The 22,230-nt window shown below is 44.1% G+C and overlaps 1 protein-coding gene across 1 annotated transcript in view; it reads left to right on the forward strand.

Annotated features, from left to right (window-relative positions):
* Window positions 1-22,230, forward strand: part of XDH (xanthine dehydrogenase) — a 56,654-nt gene that overhangs the window by 30,897 nt on the left and 3,527 nt on the right. The window contains exons 17-34 of the mRNA XM_031684926.2: window positions 849-1,018; window positions 2,430-2,553; window positions 4,897-5,016; window positions 5,489-5,585; window positions 6,485-6,609; window positions 7,367-7,500; window positions 7,912-7,999; window positions 9,253-9,339; window positions 14,058-14,249; window positions 14,449-14,594; window positions 15,409-15,490; window positions 16,053-16,148; window positions 16,775-16,903; window positions 17,526-17,600; window positions 17,959-18,011; window positions 19,780-19,894; window positions 20,547-20,612; window positions 21,979-22,167. Of these exons, the coding sequence (XP_031540786.2) occupies window positions 849-1,018; window positions 2,430-2,553; window positions 4,897-5,016; window positions 5,489-5,585; window positions 6,485-6,609; window positions 7,367-7,500; window positions 7,912-7,999; window positions 9,253-9,339; window positions 14,058-14,249; window positions 14,449-14,594; window positions 15,409-15,490; window positions 16,053-16,148; window positions 16,775-16,903; window positions 17,526-17,600; window positions 17,959-18,011; window positions 19,780-19,894; window positions 20,547-20,612; window positions 21,979-22,167 (2,088 nt within the window). The remainder of the gene's footprint in view (window positions 1-848; window positions 1,019-2,429; window positions 2,554-4,896; window positions 5,017-5,488; window positions 5,586-6,484; window positions 6,610-7,366; window positions 7,501-7,911; window positions 8,000-9,252; window positions 9,340-14,057; window positions 14,250-14,448; window positions 14,595-15,408; window positions 15,491-16,052; window positions 16,149-16,774; window positions 16,904-17,525; window positions 17,601-17,958; window positions 18,012-19,779; window positions 19,895-20,546; window positions 20,613-21,978; window positions 22,168-22,230) is intronic.

A 22,230-nucleotide genomic window follows, 5' to 3' on the forward strand; every position in this document is an offset into this window, starting at 1 on the left:
TTACAGCATTGGGTTAGTAAAAGTAAATAGCTTAGATGGTTCCTGGCATACAGTAAACACTCAATAAATACTAACCATCGTTATTATTACTTTGAAAAAAACACATAAAACAGCATTTTATTATAAACTGAATACATTTTAGAACATTTTGAGAAATATAGAAAAGTATAAAGAAGAAAATAAAAATCATCCCAGATCCCACCTCTAAGAGAACATCATTATGTTTATTTACTTCCTTCCATTTTTTTCCTATCCATATATAGACATGTTTCTACTGTATTTATAACATATTTTTCCTACGGAATTTGAAATATTATATATACACATGCACAATGTTGTATGTCCTGTTTTTACACGTAACATGAGCCTTCTTTCCTTCTAATTAAAGTTCTTCAAAAGTATGTTTTAACGGTTGTATGCTATTCCGTAGCATGAGCATAGCATAGTTTATTTACCCAATCCTCACCGAATGGACATGTAGGTTCCTTTTTCATTTGTCCGATATACAGTCAGCCCTCTATATGTGTGGATGTGAAATCCGTGGGTATAGAGGGCTGACTGCACTACACCATTTTATATAAGGGACTTGAGCATCCACGGAATTTGGTACCCATGGAAGTGGGATCCTGGAACCAATCTCTGTGGATACCTATGGATGATTGTATAGTGATTCTGTGACCACCCTTCTCAATGACTTCTTACCTGCCTTTCTGCTTCCTTTGTCCTGTGCCCCCACTGCCTCCTCCATTCTCACTTCTCACATTTGCTTGGCCTGAAGCTCTCCATGGTTTCCCTGGGCCTGTAGTGTCCTCTGCAGCTCAGCCTGACTGGTGACCATGTTGTTCCAGGAGGTGCCCAAGGGTCAGTCTGAGGAGGACATGGTGGGCCGGCCCCTGCCCCATCTGGCCGCGGCCATGCAGGCCTCTGGGGAGGCCGTGTACTGTGATGACATCCCTTGCTATGAGAATGAGCTGTTTCTCCGGCTGGTCACCAGCACCCAGGCCCACGCCAAGATCAAGTGAGTGCAGTAAAGACACTCAGGGAGAAGGGCACCAGCAGCACCCTGCCAGGCACAGAGGAATGTGGGAACTCATCTTGAAAGCAGTCTGGAGAGGAGCAGGAGACTTAGGGGCTCACTGGTGCCTGGGAGGGCGGGGGGATGATATTGGAGAGGTAGGCAAGGCTCAGATCAGGAAGGCCGGGCCTAGATCAGGAAGGCCTTAGAGTACTGAATAGGGACATTCCACTTGGCCCACAAAGCAAGGAGGAGCTGCTAAAAGGCCTTTCTTAGATCTGCACTGTGGATATTGGGCTAAACTTCAATGCAGATCTTCAGAAGAACTTGAGTCAGCACTCAAGGGAAGAATGAGGCCTTAGAGTATGACAGACTTGGCATTGAATCCCTGTGACTGTGCTTAGCAACTGTGACCTTGGCCTGTGTGCTTAAGCTCTCATTTTTTCCCATATGTAATTGGCTATTTTTTGAGGATCAGCAATAGTGTCCATGAAGGACCCAACAGAGAATAGTCACATATATATTTATTGAATTTTGAGAGCCCAAATGGCAAGAATTATCACCTCTATAATAATAATAGTAATAATAATAATGTATTATTATATGATTATTACTATAGAAGACTCATATCACACTTAATATTTGCTGCAGCCTGGTTTGAAGCATTTTACATGTATTGGCTAATTTATTCCTCATCGTACTCATGTAGGCAGATCTTATTATTATTCCCATGTTCTAGATGAGGAATCTGGGTGGTACAGCAAGGGCCCTAATGTGCTGATCCTGGTTGGGTATTAGCTGTGATGTGGGCTTGGTTGGAGCTCTCCAGAGTAAACACCACTCGTGTGATTTGGATACTTGTACTTGGAGACCAGAGCAGGGCATTATACAAGGACCATCGGGGCAGACCTGTCCTATTCATCTTATATCCCCTGCAGCACTCAGCACAGTGGCCTCCACATGGTAAGCATTTAATCAACATTTGCAGGATAGGATGGGAGGTAGAAAAGGGAAGAATTAGGGTGGAGGAAAAACTGTCAAAAAGAAGACAGTGTTATCCAATTGGATGATGGACCTTTTTTGTTATTTTGAAGATGAAAATTTTCTTCCATTTAAGTTCATGGATCCTTGGATTGTATCAGCAGACCCTTGAGGGCATAGATCCCTGTTCTAGATGATGGTATCTGTTCTTCCTATGAAGGGATGGGTGGTACTGGGTGGGGAACTGCAAGGAGCAAGATTTATAAGATACACAGACACAGCTGAAGATATTTCAGAAATCTCTATTATTCAATCTTCTGGGAAAATTGTTGATGTATAAGGTGGAAGTGCAGTGTAGTCCAGCATTTTGTCAGGTGACCGGTCTTCTGCTTCAGTTTCCCTCCCTGGCTCCTCACACTGCTCACTCCTGCAGGTCCATAGATATTTCAGAAGCTCAGAAGGTGCCAGGGTTTGTTTGCTTTCTCTCCGCTGATGATATTCCTGGGAGTAACAAAACTGGACTTTTTAATGATGAAACAGTCTTTGCGAAGGATAAGGTATGTCTTGGATTTTTTTTAAAATATGAAGTTAGTGGAATGAGTATTTAAGTTTTAATTTGTGTTCATTCCTCCAAATCTCTAATCTTGAAAAAATTATGCATTTGCACATATTGTGGGCATCATCCAATTAGCCAGTATTTGGACAATCAGTAAAGGAACAGAATATACCTGATAGCACTTTTACTTTTTACTTAGTGTTTATTTACATATTTAATTGATGGCTGCTGCTTGTACATAGTATAATACATAATAGGATAACTCCATGCCAAAGTTGCATTAAAAATGTCTAGTGATTATATTTTAACAGTCAGATTCTTAAGGGTACAATATTAAGCTTCTTTATTAAAAGAAAGTTAAAAAAAAAGTAAAAATGCATTAAAGAAGCTAACCGGAATAAAAATTATAATTACAATATCACCACTATGTATATTGATAATTCACTTACATGAAAGTTCATCTATATTGATTTCAACCGTATAGGGAGTTCTGCCAAAAAAGAATTCCAAACATTCAAGACAGCTGCTATAAAAATCCATATACTTAAGGATAGTTGTCAGTCATTTTACAATTCCAATACAGATCACATGGTGCAAATTGGAGGTGGGTAGGTGTTGCTGAAGTACAAATTCACCTTATTGACATACAAGTGAAGGAGAGAATGAAAAACTGTAACCCTGAGACAGGGACTCCAAAAGGAGAGTATCTGATAGAAGACAAATTGCTTTACAAACTTCAAGAGCCTCTAAGACCATTATTAGCATTATGGTTAGTGAGAATCAGACCAGTTCAACAGTCACTGTGCCAATAACTTACCAGATTATGGAAAACAGAATGGAGATTCCTTAAAAAATTAGAAATAGACTTACTATATGATCCAGCAATCCCACTCCTGGGCATATATCGAAAGAAAACTCTAATTCAAAGAGATACATGCACTGTAATGTTCATAGCAGCACTATGTATAATAGCCAAGACATGAAAACAACCTAAATGTCCATTGACAGATGAATAGATGAGGAAGATGTAGTATATACATACAGTGGAATACTACTCAGCCATAAAAATAACATAATACCATTTACAGCAACATGGATGGACCTGGAGAGTCATACCAAGTGAAGTAAGCCAGAAAGAGAAAGAAAAATACCATATGATATCACTTATATGTGGAATCTAAAAAAAAATGACACAAATGAACTTATTTACAAAACAGAAACAGACTCACAGACATAAAAAACAAATGTATGGTTACCATGGGGAAAGGAGAGGCTGGAGGGATAAAATGGGAGTTTGGGATTTGCAGATACTAATTATTATATATAAAATAGATAAATGCCAAAATCCTACTGTGTAGCACAGGGAACTATATTCAATACCTTGTAATAGCCTATTTTATACATATATATATATATATATATATAAAAACTGAATCACTATGCTATATATCAGAAATTAATACAAGACTGTAAACCAATTATACTTCAATAAAAAAGGTAATTTTCAGAGACAGACATGTTAAGTATTGGTTCTTACTGGATATCAGAAATCTCATATTCCAAAGTGATGTGTTTTTGGTTTATTTTTGTGGAGATGTTGGAAAAATTATCCCTGAAAGAAATCAACTAAGTTTTTATAGGAATGGAATTTACTAAATGAAAAGAAAACAATAATCATTAATTATTTTACAAATCTAACCATGAAAAATTTGGTTTATGGGTCATTAAGTATGAGCACCAGCATTTAGCAACTACTGCTTTGAAGCATCTAGATGAAATATAAGATATGATTGCTGCCTTAGAGAAGCTTCTAGTATAAATTTGAGAAACAGGAGATAAAAGAGAGTGGGGTGATAGAAAGAAAATAAAACTGGGAATCAGGGCCTAAGATTTAGTCATGGCCTAGTAATAAGCCAATTGTGATCTTGCTGTCCTGGTCTCCATCTCTTCATATGAAGGATGAGGGTGTTGGGGTAGGTCTGAGTTGACAGCTACACCTCATGGTGCCATACCTTCCATTTTGCTCCTCATGGCAGACATTGCTAATCAATCACCACATTTTATCCTGGGCAGTTTCTCAATAGGGTGCCAGTACTAAATCATCAGAATCGGCCCTTGAGATGAAGCAAGTTTGTCATCCTGATACTAGTTATCCTATTTCAGTTCTGCTGATTCTAAACACTTATGAAGAAGCACAAAACCTCAAATAGGATAAGAAAATGAAAAGTCTCCAGGACATTCCAAAAAAATTGTCAGGGACTTTCCTTGCTTTTTTGAGCAGTCCAAAATAACTTGCTTCATGAGGAGTGTGTTATGTTCTTGAGTAGTCTGGCTCTGCTCCCAGGTCACTTGTGTTGGGCATGTCGTTGGCGCTGTGGTTGCTGACACCCCAGAACACACACAGAGAGCTGCCCATGGGGTTAAAGTCTCCTATGAAGACCTTCCAGCCATTATCACGATTGAGGTAACTGGGGAATGGGCTGCCTGTGGAGAGGGGTGAGCTACCTGTCCCTGGAGGCACCTTTATTAGGAGCCTCTAGTGGAGATTCAAGCAACAGGTGGGACTAGGTAGGTTTTAAGTCTCCTCCAGCCCTGTGATTATGTGGTCCCATGGATCCTTCCTCATCATGATCCTAGACTCAGTCCACTAATGGCCAAGCCAACTTTTTCCTTCCCAATGACAATTCCAACTGTGAGGGATTCTTTGCTTTTCCTCAAGATCCAGGGTTGTCCCTTTGTATCAGAGGGAATGGAGAAATAGGACACCCTGGGCTACAACTGAACTTACTTCAAGTCTATATAAGAAACTGATGGAGATGCCTGTGTGACTTATGCGAGGAGAGAGAGGTTACAATTCCAAGAGCTTCCTTCCCCAATCAGAAACCACCTTCCACCCCTTGAAAGCCAAGGCACTGAAGCTTCTTTTTAATCTTCAGGATGCTATAAAAAACAACTCCTTTTATGGATCTGAGTTGAAGATCGAGAAAGGAGACCTCAAGAAGGGGTTTTCGGAAGCGGATAACGTTGTTTCAGGTACAGCTGCAGCAGGTCGCAGTCGGGGTGGCATGGCCCTAGTTTATGAGTTAAATCCAGCAGCTGTACCTTGGCCCTGGAGCAGGGGAGTGATTTCCTCACAAAGAAGTCTCCCTGAAGTTTGTAACAAAATACTAGACAAGTGGATGAGAAAAGCTTCAGCATCTTAATCTCCACTCTCCTGTCTCTAGACTGGACACACCTAAGTGAGTCTGGAGAGATCATAGTGCGTTGGATTTGGAAGACCATGTAGGGAAGATAAGGGTCACAGACGCCTGATCAGCCTTGGGTCTGCCAGGCCTCCAGCTAGACAGACGCCCAGTCCTCCTCATCTGCCTCGAGGCAGTCCTCACCCACCTTCAGCTAGTGCCCTCTCCTCTCCTCCCCTTCTTCCTCCCCTACTGTGAGATTAGGTCCAGAGCTCTCACCCCAGGGCAAGGCTGCCAATCAGCCCCCTTTGGGGACTGTTTTCTACATTCGCTTTTGTGCCTTGCTAAGTTACTAGTAAGCCACCATTCCAACTGACCTGATAGCCTGAGCTGTGGAAGATGCTATTTATTTTCAGCTTCTCAATTGCATCTGTTAATCTTTTTTTACTTTTTCCCAAATTTTATAATGATAGTTTAAAAATCTTTGATTTCCACTGGCTGCAGTGAGAAGGGACCTTCACACCTGATGCGTTTCAGTGTCGTTCTAGTTTCTTTGTTGGGGTCACGGGTTCAGCTCCTAGATGGCTATGACTTTGAGACCCTTTCCTACGCGAGTTGGGCAACTGGAAGTTCACCTGTGAACAGTTGGCTCCTGCCCAGGGCCCTGGATGAGTACATTCTCTCCTTAAGCAAACTCACTGCCTTTGCAGCATTGGGCTGACTATATGGGAAGTCTTGTTTCTTCCCCAGGTGAGTTGTACATCGGTGGCCAAGAGCACTTCTACCTGGAGACTCACTGCACCGTTGCTGTCCCGAAAGGTGAGGCAGGGGAGATGGAGCTCTTTGTGTCTACACAGAACGCCATGAAGGCCCAGGTAGGTGTCCTGTGAGTCGGCCCAGGGACCTGGGAAGAGGGAGGTCTAGGCTGGCTCAGGAGGGGATTTGAGGAGCCAGGCTCGGTGACCAAAAAGCTGGTGTCACCGAGCTTGTTCTGTAACCGTTCTCATCTGTAAAATGGGGCCTGGCAGGGATGCTGTAATGATTAAGTGAACTTTAATACGTATACAGAACCTAGAAAAGTTTAGCGTTTATCATTCCAGTGCCATATTGCACGGGTCAAATCATATCCAGCCTCAGTTTCCTCATCTGTTAAATGAAGGGGTTGTACTAAGTGATAGCCACAGGGACCACTAAATTATCTGCAGTAGCTCACATATTCCCCATGTCCCTGTGGCATGTAATATGACAGTGGTCGCCAGTGTTTTTGACAGCCGGTCTACCCTCATGACCCACCAGTTCCTGCCAAATGGAATCAGTTTTGGCTCTGAAAGTATGCTATAACCAGCTGCTCACCCCTTCAGTTAAAAACAAGAGTCTGAAAAAAAACAAAACAAAACAAAAAAACAAAAAACAAGAGTCTGAGTCCAGTGTGGTGGTTGCGGTGACTGATAAGCACCGGGCCATGGCACCTACCCAGGGGCTGCCCTGGGGCAGGAAGGGGATTCTCAAAGCAAGGAGTCTCAGAATTCACAGCAGTACTTAGGCTTCTGCGTGTTGGGCAGGCTCTGAGTCAGGGAAGGAGTAAGTCCAGATGCTGCATTCATTGGGAGTGTTTTGTTCTTTCGCCCACAGTCTTCTGTTGCAAACATGTTGGGGGTTCCAGTAAACCGGATTTTGGTCCGAGTGAAGAGAATGGGAGGAGGCTTTGGAGGGAAGGAGACCCGGGGTATCGTGATGACTGTGGCAGTGGCCCTGGCTGCATACAAGTGAGTTCCCCCAGTGGGCTCTGGGAAGAAGAATAAGGATGCCTCTGGCAGGAAGTCTTCCTGGATTTCCCTCTTTGGGAAGTAAATACTTGTTGCTTTGAATTTTCCCAGCCCTCTGTTTTTAGAACTCTTGGATATAGGGGTGAGGGCAACATCACCTGGTTCTTGTGTTCAGACACATGTGTCCATGCCCTATCTCCCCTACTTGGCAGGGAGGGCCCCAATGGCAAGGACACACCTCACCCATCTACTCCCTACCTTGTCCAGAACAGTGTCTAGACAACGAAGCAGGCCAGTGCACTCTGCTCAGTGTGCCAGGTGGAAGAAGAGTGCTTCCTTGCTGTTTGCATCCCTGAGACTCACTGGGCTGGGCTGTTGTAGAGGTTTCTTACCTTCTGGTGCTTCCCTCAGGACCGGCCGCCCTGTGCGCTGCATGCTGGACCGGGATGAGGACATGCTGATAACCGGTGGCAGACATCCCTTCTTGGCCAGATACAAGGTTCTAGATGTCGGGGGCTGTTCCGGGCAGGCAGTGCCATCTGCTTAGGAAACTGTGGGTGAAGATTCAGGGATCCTGGGATGTACTCTGATGTTTTTTATGACTCCCTGTAGACGTTCAAAGAAGAAAGAGCAAGGAGAGAAATTCAAAGCAGGCCAACAGCAGCACAGAAGGGTGAAGCTGGGGGAGGCTGGCGGGCTACCTCCCAGGAGATGTCCCAGGGTGTTGTGCATGACTTTTGTGAATTTGCTATGGTCCAAATCTGGTCTTTGTCCACTCAGGCTCAGAAACATGATTTATCAGCAGATCTGGGCTAAATTCATCCTGCAGGATGACCTAATGTTGATGTGTTTACAGCCTGATGTAAAAGTCAGAATGACCACTTAGTAATTTGCAATGAGAAATACAACTTCCCAGGGGCCTGGACAGGTATAAGCTGTTAGGGCATCTGCTCTGCTAGACCATGTATGGCTGGGCACTGCCCAGGTTCTCTGTGGGACTGTCCCTTTTCTAGGCTTCTGTGGATGGCCAGCTCCTGTTCTGACCATGCGTCTTTCCCTCTGCACACCAGTATAACCTTACAGGTCCTAGTCTAGCTCTATAAACCTGGGAGCCTTCTCTCTCCACAAGCTGGCTCTGAACATCTACTCCTTGGCCTCTTCTGACTTTTGTTTCACGATTTAACTCCCAAAAGGGATTGTATTTCTCTTATTCCCAAATTCTTGTGGGCTCCAAGAAAGTAACTTGGTCTTTTGGGGTCCCAGTTTCCTTACTCATGAGATGGTCTGTAAGGGTTTATTTAGATGGTTAACATGAGGTTAAGGATATAAAAGGACATTCATGTTTGTGCAGAGTGTAACTTTTATTGTCTGCTGTCCAAAAGCTGTGAGAGGCATCTCCAGTTTCTCTCCTAGTTTCTCTTTCCAGCCTTCCCCTCCCTGTCCTATCATGACCAATGTTCTCTTTTCTGTCTCCTCACTCCCTCTGGAAGAACTGGAAGCCAGGAGTAGGGAGGAAGAAGGAGGACGTAGGGAGAAAGAGTGTCCGGGGGGAGGAGCCCAGGGTACATCACTGGGAAGATATGGGTTCCTCTCTTCTTCATCTGTGAAGTCTGGTGATCCTTTAAGTTCTCCTTGTTTTCATGGTGTGATGTCTTGTTCTTTCTCTTTCCTGTGGGTAGCATAAGTGGGAGGAGATGGTTAGAGGCAGACAAAGGAAGGGGACTGTTGAGAACTCCCTCTCCTTTGACTCAGGTTGGCTTCATGAAGACTGGGAAGATTGTGGCTCTGGAGGTGGATCACTACAGCAATGCCGGCAACAGCCTGGACCTCTCTCATAGTGTATGTAGGACCTGCCCCTGCATCCCGGAGTGAGTGGGAGGTTGTGGGTGTGCCCCATAGCCTTTTGCACATGCAGAACAGGCGTCCCCAATTCTTGCCTGTTATTATTGCAGTAGTCTCCTACTTGGTCCTCACCTTCAGGTCCTCCATGCTTGCCTAATCTCTAAAGCACAGAGATGATCGTATTACTTCTCTGACTAGAATGTCATCCTTCTAGTGCAAGATATTTTGCCAAGCAAGCAAAATCAGTTACGAAACACTATGTATAGTATGGTGACACTGTGTGCACATAGTATTAAATTTTTGTGTGTGTGTAATGATATGCATGAAAAAATTCTGATAGAACATACACCAAACAGTGATTGGGTGGGATTAAGGAGGTTCACGGTGTCATTGTCCATGTCATGCTTTTCTGTGATGTTTGAATTTTAAGTAATGACTTGATTTACCACTTTTTAAAACAGTTTAATTGAAATATAGGTTATATACCCTAAAGTTGAGCCATTTGAAGAATAGTTGACCCTTGAACAACGCAAGCCTTAGGGGTACTATCCGCCCTGCCCTGCAGCTGAAAATCCGCATACAGCTTTTGACTCCCCCGAACTTACCTACCAACAGCTTGCTGCTGACTGGAAGCCTTACTGATAATATAAACAGTCCATTAACGCATGGTTTGTATATCATATATATTATATACTGTATTTTTAAAATAAAGTAAGTTAGAGGAAAGAAAATGTTATTAAGAAACCCATAAGGAAAAGAAAATACAGTACTGTACTGTATTTATGGATTCCGTAAGTTTAAGTAGCCTGCTTACAAGATAAACCATCTGTCTATAAGTACCTACATCAGTATTGTCTTATATGATACAAAACACTGTAGGTGTTACATGTATCACTAACGCTAGACATCAGCAATGAAAAGATAATGTGAAAGAGAAATTCATACTTATTTACAGATATAGCAACCCATGCATTGATAATGAGGAAGAAGCAATGTGATTTGCTTTAACAGTAGCCCAATGTGATCGATGTGATTGCTTCAGGGTAGCCTAGCCCACACACTAATGAACAAATCATTACAAAAATTGTATGGCCTACAGTGTTACAGTCATATACATAATACAGTATTGAGAATATTGTTACATTAAAAAACCCACTCACTTGCGATGATAGGCTGACACAGTTTCTCCAACTGCAACAGAGAGGCACGTTGTATGGTAATTTAATTCTTCAAAAGCAAAGGTATAAAACAGTAAGAAAGCTAACATATTAATTTTATATTAAATATTGCTCACATTACAGCTATGTAAGGATAGGCTAGTATCTACATATATCTTATGCATTCATGCCATACTTAACTTTTTCTTAATTTTTGATATTTCTAGCCGATGAGGATCATCTGTGAGATTTTTCAAATTGTTGCATATCTCCAAAAATCTTCCAATATATTTATTGAAAAAATATACTTATAAGTGGATAAACACAGTTAAAACTGTGTGGTTCAAGGGTCAGTTGCACATAATTTAATGATTTTTGGTGAATTTAAAGAGCCATGCATACCATTATCACAATCCAGTTTTTGGACACTTCCATCACCCCGAAATGATCTCTTATGCCCATTTGTAGTCATCTCTGTTCCTATCCCTCTGGCCCAGACAACCACTAATCTGCTTCCTGTCTTTATAGATTTTCTTCTTGTGTTCAGTTCGTATAGAATCATATACTCTGCAGTCTTTTTTTCTCTCAGAATAGTATTTTGGAAGTTCACCCATGTCACACTATGGATGACTCATTCCTTTTTATTGGTGAAGAATATTCGTTGTGTGGCTAGACTGTATTTTGTTTTCTTTTCACTGCTTGATGGCCATTTGGGTTGTTTCTTACTTTTAGCTTTTATGGATAATGCTACTTTGAACCGCCTCATACAAATCTGGTATAGATGTATATTTTTGTCAGTTTTGAAAATTAACAAAGTTACCTTGGTACAACCTTTTAAGATTTTTAAATCTTAACTTTATAACCATATTAGTTACATGTACATTGAGTCTTGTTAGATAAAATAAGTCAAACATTTCAGGAAAAGCAGAAGTCCCCCATTTTCCCCACTTTGGATGTGCTGGAGGCTTCTTGAATTGGCTCATTTAGGAAGCTTCATATGTCAGATCTAGTGTGAAAACTATTCCAGAAAGAAAACATATCTGGCATTCTCACCAATTGCAGTACTTGCTTCTCGGTGTTGTAGGAAACATCAGCCCAAAAAAGATACAGGACTTGTCCCCAAAGATTTTACAAGTTTTAAAATTCAATCCTGCAAATATTTATGGAGTGCCTAGGGTGGCAACATAAAGAAGAATATGACATTGTTTCTGCCCTCAAGAAATTCACAGTATAGTGGGGGAGACAGAAAATAAAAGACAAAATGAAATAGAGATACAGCTTGACAAAGTGCTAACAGAAAGCAAAAATGGAGTTGAGACATATAAAAATCATCTAGGATGTCTAAGACTGAAAAAATCAAAGACCCAGAGAGCAGCCTGTGGGAGAGAGACTATAAATCAGGAAATAAACTAAAACCAAAATGAGACAAACAAATAAAAGCTACTATTTAGCTCATCAGAGAGATGAGTTATTACACCTCAGAGAAAGAACAGGATGCTATAAAAATGGAACAGTCTGAGAATAAAAATGATGTGTCGTGAATTAAAACTGTGAAAACAGAAGGGTTGAAAGAAATTTGAAGCATGCTCTTAAAAAGAAAACAATGTGGGAAAATAGGAGAGAAAATGCAAGAAAATTTGAGAACCATTCAAGGAGATCCAAATAATAGAAGTTTCAAAAAGAAAGAAATGAGAGGAGGAAACTATCAAGAAGGAATTAAAGAAATTTCCCAAAACTAATGGGCATACATTCTGAGATCAACAGAGCCCATCCACTAACCAGCACAGGGAGGAAAATAGATGTATGCTAAATTATATTATTGTGAAATGTTAGAAACCTGAGGACAAAGGAGATTTTATAAATTTGAAGGAGGGGAAAAAACAGAACTCATTCTAAGAGTTGGAAAGGTATTGACTGGATTTCTCAATCTAGAATGCACTAAAATGCCTTCAAAACGCTGAGGGCAGTTGGGGAAATTATTTCCAACCTAGAATTCTGTATACAGCCAAAGCATTAATTAAAGATAAGAGTAGAATAAGGACATTTCAGACGTGCAAGTTCTCCAAAATGTGCCTCTCTATATACTTTGTGTGTGTGAAGATATTGAAGTTTGTACTCCAATAACACGAGGGTATAAAACTAAGAAAGGGGAAGGCATGGGATTTAGGAACAGGAAATTCGATATAGAGAGAGACACAGGGAACCCCTGGGGTGGATGTGAGGGGAAAACCCCCGCGTAACAGCTGAACAGAAGCCTAGGGGCAGCCGATTTAAATCAGGGCAGGCCAGAAGCTCCAGAAACAATTTCTTCAAAAAGATGAGACTGATAAGAAATTGAGTGTTTGAACATATTGAGAACAGATTTCTAGTAATATGTGCATTGAAAATGAAGCCAATGAAAAAGAAGAAAGATAATGATTAACTCCAGGGGGGAAATATTATCAATAAAGAGAGAAGTAATCCTAGTGTAACTATGTGATTGAGCTCTAAGTAATGTTCAGAGAATTATTACACTGACTGTTGATCAGATCAAAGTAGAACTATGTAGTGGGGGATGGGGGATAAGAAGCTGGTGTGTATGTAGAGAAAGAGGATTAGATGGAACCAAACCCTCCTTTTCCATGATGGGAAAACAATCTAAAAGTGTAAAGCCAAACAAGTCAAGAAATGGCAATATGAGATACAAACTACTGTATGCAGAATAGATAAACAACAAGGTCTTACCATATAGCACAGGGAACTATATTCAATAACTTGTTAATAACCTATCATGAAAAAGAATTTATATATATATGACTGAATCACTATGCTGCACACCAGAAACTTACACAAATTGTAAATCAACTATATCTCAATTAAAAAAAAAAGAAATGGTAATAGAAACACATTATTTTGAGATGTGGGTGACCAGGTAAATAGCTAACAAAGAATAAGTAGTTGCTTCTGGGGAGTGGAAGGAAGGAAAGTGAAGGGGACCACTGTTTTGCCTAACATGACTTAAGGAATTATTTGAGTCTTGAATCTATTTGTAGTATAATTTTAATGGGAATAAAAGCTAATTGAAAATTGGTTCATAAAATCACCAATTTTTTAAAAGAGGCAAATCAGTTCCAACTAGAGGATCTAAGAAGGGCATCCCCGTGTGCAAGCTGACTGGGGATTTTAGCAGGTGGACATGGTGGGGACAGGCATTACAGGTGAGAGTAACATGAAGTCAGAGAAGAGGATAAGGAGTATATTGGGGAAAGGTCGTAAAGTGCTCTGAGTTCCATGCTTAAAGATATACTGACTTTACTTTGGAGATAGTAGGTGCCATTTTTAAGCAGGTGCCTGATCTGCTATGATCTTATATTTTGGTATGAGGCATAGATGAGGGGGGAGGCCCAGAAGGCTGGGAGTGCACTAAGGATGCTGCAGTATCCCAGGAAATAAATAATGTGGGCTGGAGGAAGAGCAGTTGACAGTGGGGCTGGCCAAGCAAGGAGGAGCTTGGCCTTTTTTGAGAAGCCAGTGAAATCCATGCTCTGTTCTCTGCCATTTTTGTTTCTTCCATTTCAGGTAATGGAACGAGCTCTATTCCACATGGACAACAGCTATAAAATCCCCAACATCCGGGGCACTGGGCGACTGTGCAAGACCAACCTGCCCTCCAACACGGCCTTCCGGGGCTTCGGGGGGCCCCAGGGGTTGTTCATTGCTGAGTACTGGATGAGTGAGGTCGCCGTGACCTGTGGGCTGCCTGCAGAGGAGGTAAGCTGGAAGTTTGGAGACACAAGTCAGAGTGGGTTAGCCTGCTTTGAGGGGACAGTGGCTTTGTATCTTGGACATCCCCCATGGGCACAGAGGATAGGCAGGCAGGTGCTCGAGAGGGGCTGGAAGCTCAAGGTTCAGGTTATGGCCCCTGGTCTCTTGCCACTAACATGGCCTCAAAGTCTCTCTCCTTGGGAAGGTACGAAGGAAGAACCTCTACCGAGAAGGGGACCTGACACACTTCAACCAGAGGCTCGAGGGGTTCAACTTGCCCCGGTGCTGGGATGAATGCCTGAAAAGCTCTCAGTATGATGCTCGGAAAAAGGAGGTTGATAAGTTCAACAGGTAAGCCCAGGGAGGGAAGGGGAGGGGCTGACATTATGGGGCTCTCTGGGATTTCATGTTCTATAGCCTTTTTGCTGAACTCAAAATAAGAAGCTGATAATTTGATAGCTTAGGAGGCTGCTGCATTTGCTAACTCATTCATAGCCATCTTTTTAAGATCCTGAAATGATCTTTAACCCCAGGGGCCAGGGGCTCACAGCGCTCAGCATCATAGCCCATCAGAGTGGTTCATGTTTACACAGTTGTCTGCCTTCTGGGCAGATGATGTTCTAGAGAACACCGGCCCGAGGCTAAGAACATCACAGTTACAAGCTAGCCTCTGACACTAATCTATAAATATGACCCTGGTAGTCACTCCATCTTCCTGGGTCTCAGTTTCATCATCTGCAAAGTGGGGACAATTGTGCTGGCTCTGTCTTTCACACTTGGAGAGCCAAATACAAAGCACAGAGAAAATATTATGATCGTCAATGAGCTACGGTTCCTCCCTGGGGTGACTGCAGTCCAGGATCACAGAGCACTCCGATCCAATCCAAATGCCACTCAGGGAAGCAGAGAGGTGGTACTTTAAAGTTGAGACTTTCAAGGATGGGCCCTGTTCCAGCTGCACTGAAGGATCCAGAACCCAAATTCCCACCATTCTCATTTTTGTGTACACAACTGAGGCCCAACTCAATTACAACAAAGACTGTGTGGGCACTTTCAAGGATCCCTTGTTCCAGTTTTACAAAGATGTTGACTGAAACTATGTCCAGTCTGACATGAATAAGGGTTGAGAAGTTGCAGTGAGAATGTTTTTTTATTTTTCTTCCAGGGAGAATTGTTGGAAAAAGAGAGGACTGTGCATAATTCCTACCAAATTTGGAATAAGCTTCACAGTTCCCTTTCTGAATCAGGTAATTGCTTTATATAATTGTGTCCATCTCCTCTGCACTGGGATCCCATTTTCCCCTCTGTTTACACTGTTGCAAGGAAAAACCAAATGTTATGGCAGCAGCGCTGACCAGGGGAGCTCTTTCCTGTTTAAATGAAAGTTCGCTGCACATTCCTATTTGTCCATTATGTCATGGGACGGTGAAAGCAACACGAGACTCAGAGACCTGGGCTCAATTTCTGGTTCTTACTCTTCCTGACTGCAGGACCATGGACAGCTACTCTGCCTTTCAGATCCCATGATCCCATTTCTTCATCTACAGAGTCAGAACAATATTTGACCTACTTCCCTCTGAGGATGGGAGACAGAGATATGGGGAGAGGTGGGGGAAAGTAGTTTTGCAAACTACTAAAGGGCTATGTAATTAAATCATGAGATTGACACTGCTTTTATTTTTGTCTGAGGTTTCTATCCAAAATGCTGCCACCAGTTTTCTTTTTCTTGGGCTCCAGTACTTTTGGTCCCAGGCCTTAAGCTGAGCTGGGATTTGGTGAATTTTGTTTGGTTTCCTTCTCTTCCCATAGGGAGGAGCCCTGATTCATGTGTACACAGATGGCTCTGTGCTGGTGAACCATGGGGGCACAGAGATGGGCCAGGGCCTTCACACCAAGATGGTCCAGGTGAGCAGTCTGGAGACCATGGGAGTCCTCCCTGGCACCATGGTGTCTTCATGAGGGAAGAGGCTGTGAGCATGTGAGCAGTGCCAGAAGCAGAGGCAGGCCCAAGTTGTGGCTCGGCTCTGCTGCTCATTTCCGGGTGACCTTGGGCAAGTCTGCTCCTTCTCTTGGCCTCAGTTTCCTCATCTGTGCAAAAGGATTGGCCAGATGATGGTTCAGGCCGCTTTCATCATCAACACCCTAGGGCTCTGTGACTGTGTAAGGAGTGTGAGTGATGTGTATAAAAGTAGCCAGACACACGAGACTCCTCCCTCTGGGCTGGGTTAGAGTTGGTGCATCTGCCTGGCTCATGGACACTGGCTAAATTGAATTTTTTAAAAAGCCAGAGTTAGTTTAAAAAGGCACTGTTTGTCACCATTAGGTTTATGAATTTTTTTATTCAACAAAAACCACTCCATAACATGCTGCTTCAGATTCAGACAGATGTGAGAACATCCCAGTCTTAGTAGAGTTAGGGTTTATGAAATTATTTTCTTGTCTGCAGTAGTGAAACTGAATGCCATCTTGGGGAGAAGGCAGCGAGCCCCTGACAGTCCCTCCCCTAGGGGTGATGCCCCCTCTCTTTGCAGGTGGCCAGCAGAGCTCTGAAGATCCCTACTTCTAAGATCTACATCAGCGAGACGAGCACCAACACCGTGCCCAACTCCTCCCCCACGGCAGCCTCTGTCAGCACCGATGTCTACGGACAGGCTGTCTATGTAAGGAGCCTTGGGGGCCCCCGAGCTGAGGGCCAGCCTAAGGTTCTAGGCTGGGAGAGTCCCAGGGTGGGAGCTAGAATGGCTCCTTGCAGGCTCTTGGCTATGGCCATGCCTTTGGCTCTGTTCTCCAGGAGAACACCAAGCTAAAAGAGGGGCCCAAGAACTATCATCACTTCCATTGAAGCCAGGAAGGATGAGCGTACGAGGGGGAGGGGAGTTGGAGGAAACACAGAGAGGTCTGGGAGGACACACCCTGGTATTAGAACCGGACACAAGACCATGGAGTGAAGTTGAAATTTGATTGTGGGGTCAGCCAGGTCAGACCCACTTACTTCTCCCCAGGGTGGGGGCTGTCATCAAACAAAGGAGTTTGATGGGAGAGGACACCTCCTTGGGGATCCCTCCACATTTCACCCTCTGTCAGCCTGAGAACTGGGTCGGGAAGTGCTCTCTGAGCAAAGGCCAGCAGCTCCTACCCTGGGCCGTGGTCTTTCCGGAGAGGGCGGCAAGGCTGTCTGAGCATTACCCTGTGCACAGCGTTGCTCGGAGGTCCTTGGGGTTCTGCCTGGACTGGGGAATTCTGAGGACTGATGTGTCTGGTGTGTGGGGACGTGTTCTCTAGGAGGCTTGTCAGACCATCCTGAAAAGGCTGGAGCCCTTCAGGAGAGAGAATCCTGGTGGCTCCTGGGAAGACTGGGTAAGTCCAAGCTAATTCAAGTTGCTTTTGTAAATGAAAGGAAAATGGGCAATGGGGAGTCATCGAAAGCTCTGGAGTCAGGGAGTGACATGGGTGGTGTGGTGTGTTAAGGATGATCACTCTAACTGGGCTGGGCTATGTGGTGACTTTAGGCAGGAAAACCAGTGAAGAGGCTACGTTAGTGCTCCAGGCTTTAGATGATGAGGACTTGTGCAGGGGGTGAGAATGTAAGGTAAGGGGTGGAGGTGGGAGTCACCAGCTTCCAGATGAAGAGGATGAGCTCCTGAAAGCTCAGTGCTGGGTCGGGGCTTCTGGAAACTGTGCTTCCCCCTTCCTGACGGCCGTTTCCTCTCCTCAGGTCATGGCAGCCTACCTCGGTAGAGTGAGCTTGTCTGCTGCTGGCTTTTATAAGTAAGTGTGGCACTGAGCTCACCTGTCTTACAGTGTGTTGTCATCCTGACCTCTGAGGTCCCCTCCAGCACTGAGTTCTGTGGGCCTGTGGTCAGGAGACAACACTTCTCTTGAAACGCTTATCCCTTCAATGGGCTTCCACTAATTTCAACTTAAAGATGCTCTAAAATACATGGGATTACCCAACTATGTGCCAAAAGTGTGAGCTGTCACGTTGGAAGACCTCCATTCCAGTTCTGGTCTGAAGGTATGCTGGTCCACTTGGGGAGATCAGTGATTCTCTCTGAACCTGTCTTCTCACTGATGACATCGTGGGACGATGACCAGCCATTCCCCCCTCAGCGTTCTCCTACAAGAGCCAGGGTGCCTGGTGTTCCCAGATTTCTTTAGGGAATCTTTCCTTCAAAAGAATGAGAGGAGGAGTTAGAGCATGTGGTCCTGTGTGACAAAATGCAAAATTCAGTGGAACTTGAAGTGAAACTTAGAAAAAGTATTTATCCCCTGCAAATTTAAAATTCAATAACTGGGACCCTGCCTATCCGATTTAGAAGCTGTAAAAAGATATGATCAAATTTACTGTCAGCCATAGTGTTTTAGCTTTCTCTGGGAAATTTAACTAGACCTTTTCTTTCACAGATCAGTGGATTTGGCAAATAGTCCAATGTTTGCTTTAAAACGTCTTGTGTGAATATAGGAATATAAATATATATATATATATATGTGTGTATATATATATATATATATATATATATATATATATATATATATATACAAAGTAATGTTTTGCCAGTGCTCCTTGGGTTATGTAATATTTGACCTACACAAACAAACTAGTGCAGATTTTCGCATAAATTCCTATTTCGTTTTTGGAGGGGATAAAACTGGGGTTATATCAGGGAACACTCAAATGAAGATGGTGGAGTCAGAGGTCAAAGAAGGTGATGGTTTCTCCTGGGAAAAGCCTTTTCCTTCAGCCCTGTGCTGGTTTTGTTTTCATGCAGATTCAGAGGATATCAGCTCACATTATTATTTCTGTGTAATGTATAGAATAATGTAGATACAGAATACTAAAAACTCCTGGTGTGAAAATACACGCACACACACTCATATATGTGACTCATGCAAAATTGAAATTGCGTAAGATATCCAGGATTGCGAAAGAAAAAATAATCAGAGAGCATCTGCTTTTATTAATAACGCTTTTCTCAAATCATTTGTTGAAATTTAGAAGGGGCCAGTAGATAAGGAGTAATACCAGGCTGCTTAAAGGTGCACCAAGGCTATGAGGTTCTAATCTTGTTGACTTTCACCTTGAGAAAGGTGAGCAGCGCCCTGAGCAGGCATACTTGTATGAACAGCCAGGAGCCAGCACAGGAAGATCCTTTGGCTCTGAGATCTTGAATTCTAATTCAGTAGATCCTTTGCAGTGTGACTTTCACATCCTTCATGAGCTCAGGCAAATCTTTCACCTCTGTTTCTACCATGTAGAGACCAGCGTGCTGGCACCTTACACTGCTCAGCTCCACAGAGTAATTCATATAAAGGCCGTTGGCAAAATAGAACAGAGACAAGGGACAAAATATTCCAGAATGCCTGGGTTTCGTAAACAGGTTCGAAATGTTCAAAACCCATGGACTTTTTTGAAGAACAGCAGAATAAAAAGTAAAACCTTTCGGGTCTTAAGATTTTATGGGACAGACTGTGTGTATATGAGTCGGGGGCACGTTCATCTTAATACACGTGCCGTATTTTCCCTTTTCTCCCCCAGGACACCCAACCTTGGCTACAGCTTTGAGACCAACTCAGGGAATGCCTTCCACTACTTCACCTATGGGGTGGCTTGCTCTGAAGTGGAAATCGACTGCTTAACAGGGGATCATAAGGTAAGAAGTTTGCAAAACTTTAGTACCAGGGGGAAAAGAGAAGAGAAATATCTAACTGTGATGCAAAGAGCTGATAGGGCAGAAACTTCCGGTTGGGAGAACCGTGCCCTATCTCATGGCTTACAAACTTCCTACACAGCACCAGGGAGTAAACATTTTAGGTTTTCTGGAGACAGAGGCTCTGCCTCAGTCATTCGACTCTATCATTGTAGGGCAAAATCAGACATGAACTGACAGAAACAAACGAGCATGGGCGTGTTCCAATAAAATGTAACTTGTGCACACTGAAGGTGAATTTCATACAGTTTTGAGGTGACACAGTATATTCTTTTTATTTTTGTCAGTCATTTAAAAACATAAAAATCACTAGTTCACAGGCCCTACAAAAACCGGGGTTGAGCTGGACTCAGCTTATGGAACATAATTTGTCAATCCCTTCCTTACGTGACCTGCCCTAGACTCAGGTTCAGAGCCCCAGAAACCTAAGGACCTGCCCTTCCTGCTGACACTCCTGCCTGAGTGTGCCCACAGCACTCTGATTGTGAAGTGCTGTTCCGGCTGGCACTCAAGAACCTAAGGGTCACTAGACCCATCTGTCATTCCACACAGCCCTTTCTTCTCAAACTGTTTCTCTAACTGCTGTCTGCTTTAGAACCTCCGCACAGACATTGTCATGGATGTTGGCTCCAGCCTGAACCCTGCCATCGACATTGGGCAGGTAAGACTCACGGGGGACCAGGGTGGTGATGGACTTGGCCACTGATATGCCACAGCATCTTGTCCAATGTCCTTTTCAAGTGGGTCTGAGCATAGTACCAAGTGAGTCTCCCTGAGAGTGGGGTTTAGACAGATGAGAACCCACCTAGCTCTCGAGGCAGAAGACAAGTCCATGTGGATAAACCTGGAAAGGGCATCAGAAAACAAGATGAATGGTGGAAATGTTGGGTGCATGTGCACACGCACGTGCGTGCACACACACACACACACGTCATTTGAGAGGGAGGACAAGGTGAAATGGAGACTGACTTTGGGATCAATGTGCGGGCACTGGGGTCTCAGCTCAGAGGAGTCTTCTCCCTCCTTATTCCTTTTCCACTGAGGACAGCTGTTGCACTCTAGGACTTAATGCTCCCAAGCATTTGGTGGTGGAGGGTACGGGGGACAAAAGAACGAGAGGAATAAAGGGATGGCCTGAAGAAAATCACTTTTGGAAAATATGAGAGTATTGGGCAGAGCAGGTGGAACAGAAAAGAGACAGAGGGAGGAATCAAGAAATGAAGTATTAAACATCTGACAGAAAATGTTCCTTGTATTTCTCAAAAATGGACAATCACTGAGTATACAGAAACTTAGTTATTAATCTGTCCATTAACTCACTGAACAACCACCAGGAAGCCGGGAGCCCCTCCTACAGGCAGGCACTGAGCTGACACGGCAAACACAGAGGGGTCAGCGCCTGGTCTCCCCTGTGAACATGCTTGTTTAGCTAGGGGCTGCCTTAGAGCACAATCCTGAATAGTGAGGCTGGGGAGCAGATGTGTGGGCCAGCAGAGCATCTGTGAGCTCCAGCAGGGGTGCTCTTTCTCCAGGGGGTAGGCAGGACTGGGCACTCAGAAAGCCCCGAATCTACAGTCCAGGAAAGCCCTCCTCTCTTGCTTGGTCCCACGTAGCACACAGGAGGGGTGTGGGCCACTGAGGGACACAGCCACTGCGAGCCCATGAGCTCCCTTCTCAGCTTGAGGTCCCCACTTCCCCGGCGGCAGTGTGGAAGGAACACCTCCATCTGCCCTGCGCAGGTTCTAATGGGAAATTATGCCTCCACTGCGTGTCCCTCCTGGAATCCCCGACAAGTTCTGAAACCAATTTCAGTGTTAATGCCTTTGTTCTGCCTACACCGATGTCTGGCAAAGGCCTAGACAGGCAACCCCAGGCTGGGGCAGGAGCCGGGGAGGCAGTGGAGGGCTGTTCACAGCTTGTCTCCAGGCCCTGCTGCAGGTGCAGGCAGACTTGGTGCCTGCTGTGGGAAGCAGCTCCTGCCTTCGGGGAGTGGGAGGCAGGGTAGCCACGATCTGTCTGCCCTGCAGGTGGAAGGGGCATTTGTCCAGGGCCTTGGCCTCTTCACCCTGGAGGAACTGCACTACTCCCCCGAGGGAAGCCTGCACACCCGCGGTCCCAGCACCTACAAGATCCCCGCGTTTGGCAGCATCCCCACTGAGTTCAGGGTGTCCCTGCTCCGTGACTGCCCCAACAAGAAGGCCATCTACGCGTCCAAGGTACTGTTGCCCTAGGCCCTGCACTGCGCTGCGGGAAGCCATGGGTGGGGATGAGGGGCTCCA

The sequence above is a fragment of the Vicugna pacos genome, chromosome 15 (genome assembly GCF_048564905.1).
Source record: "Vicugna pacos chromosome 15, VicPac4, whole genome shotgun sequence".
In the NCBI taxonomy this organism is placed as follows: Eukaryota; Metazoa; Chordata; class Mammalia; order Artiodactyla; family Camelidae; genus Vicugna; species Vicugna pacos.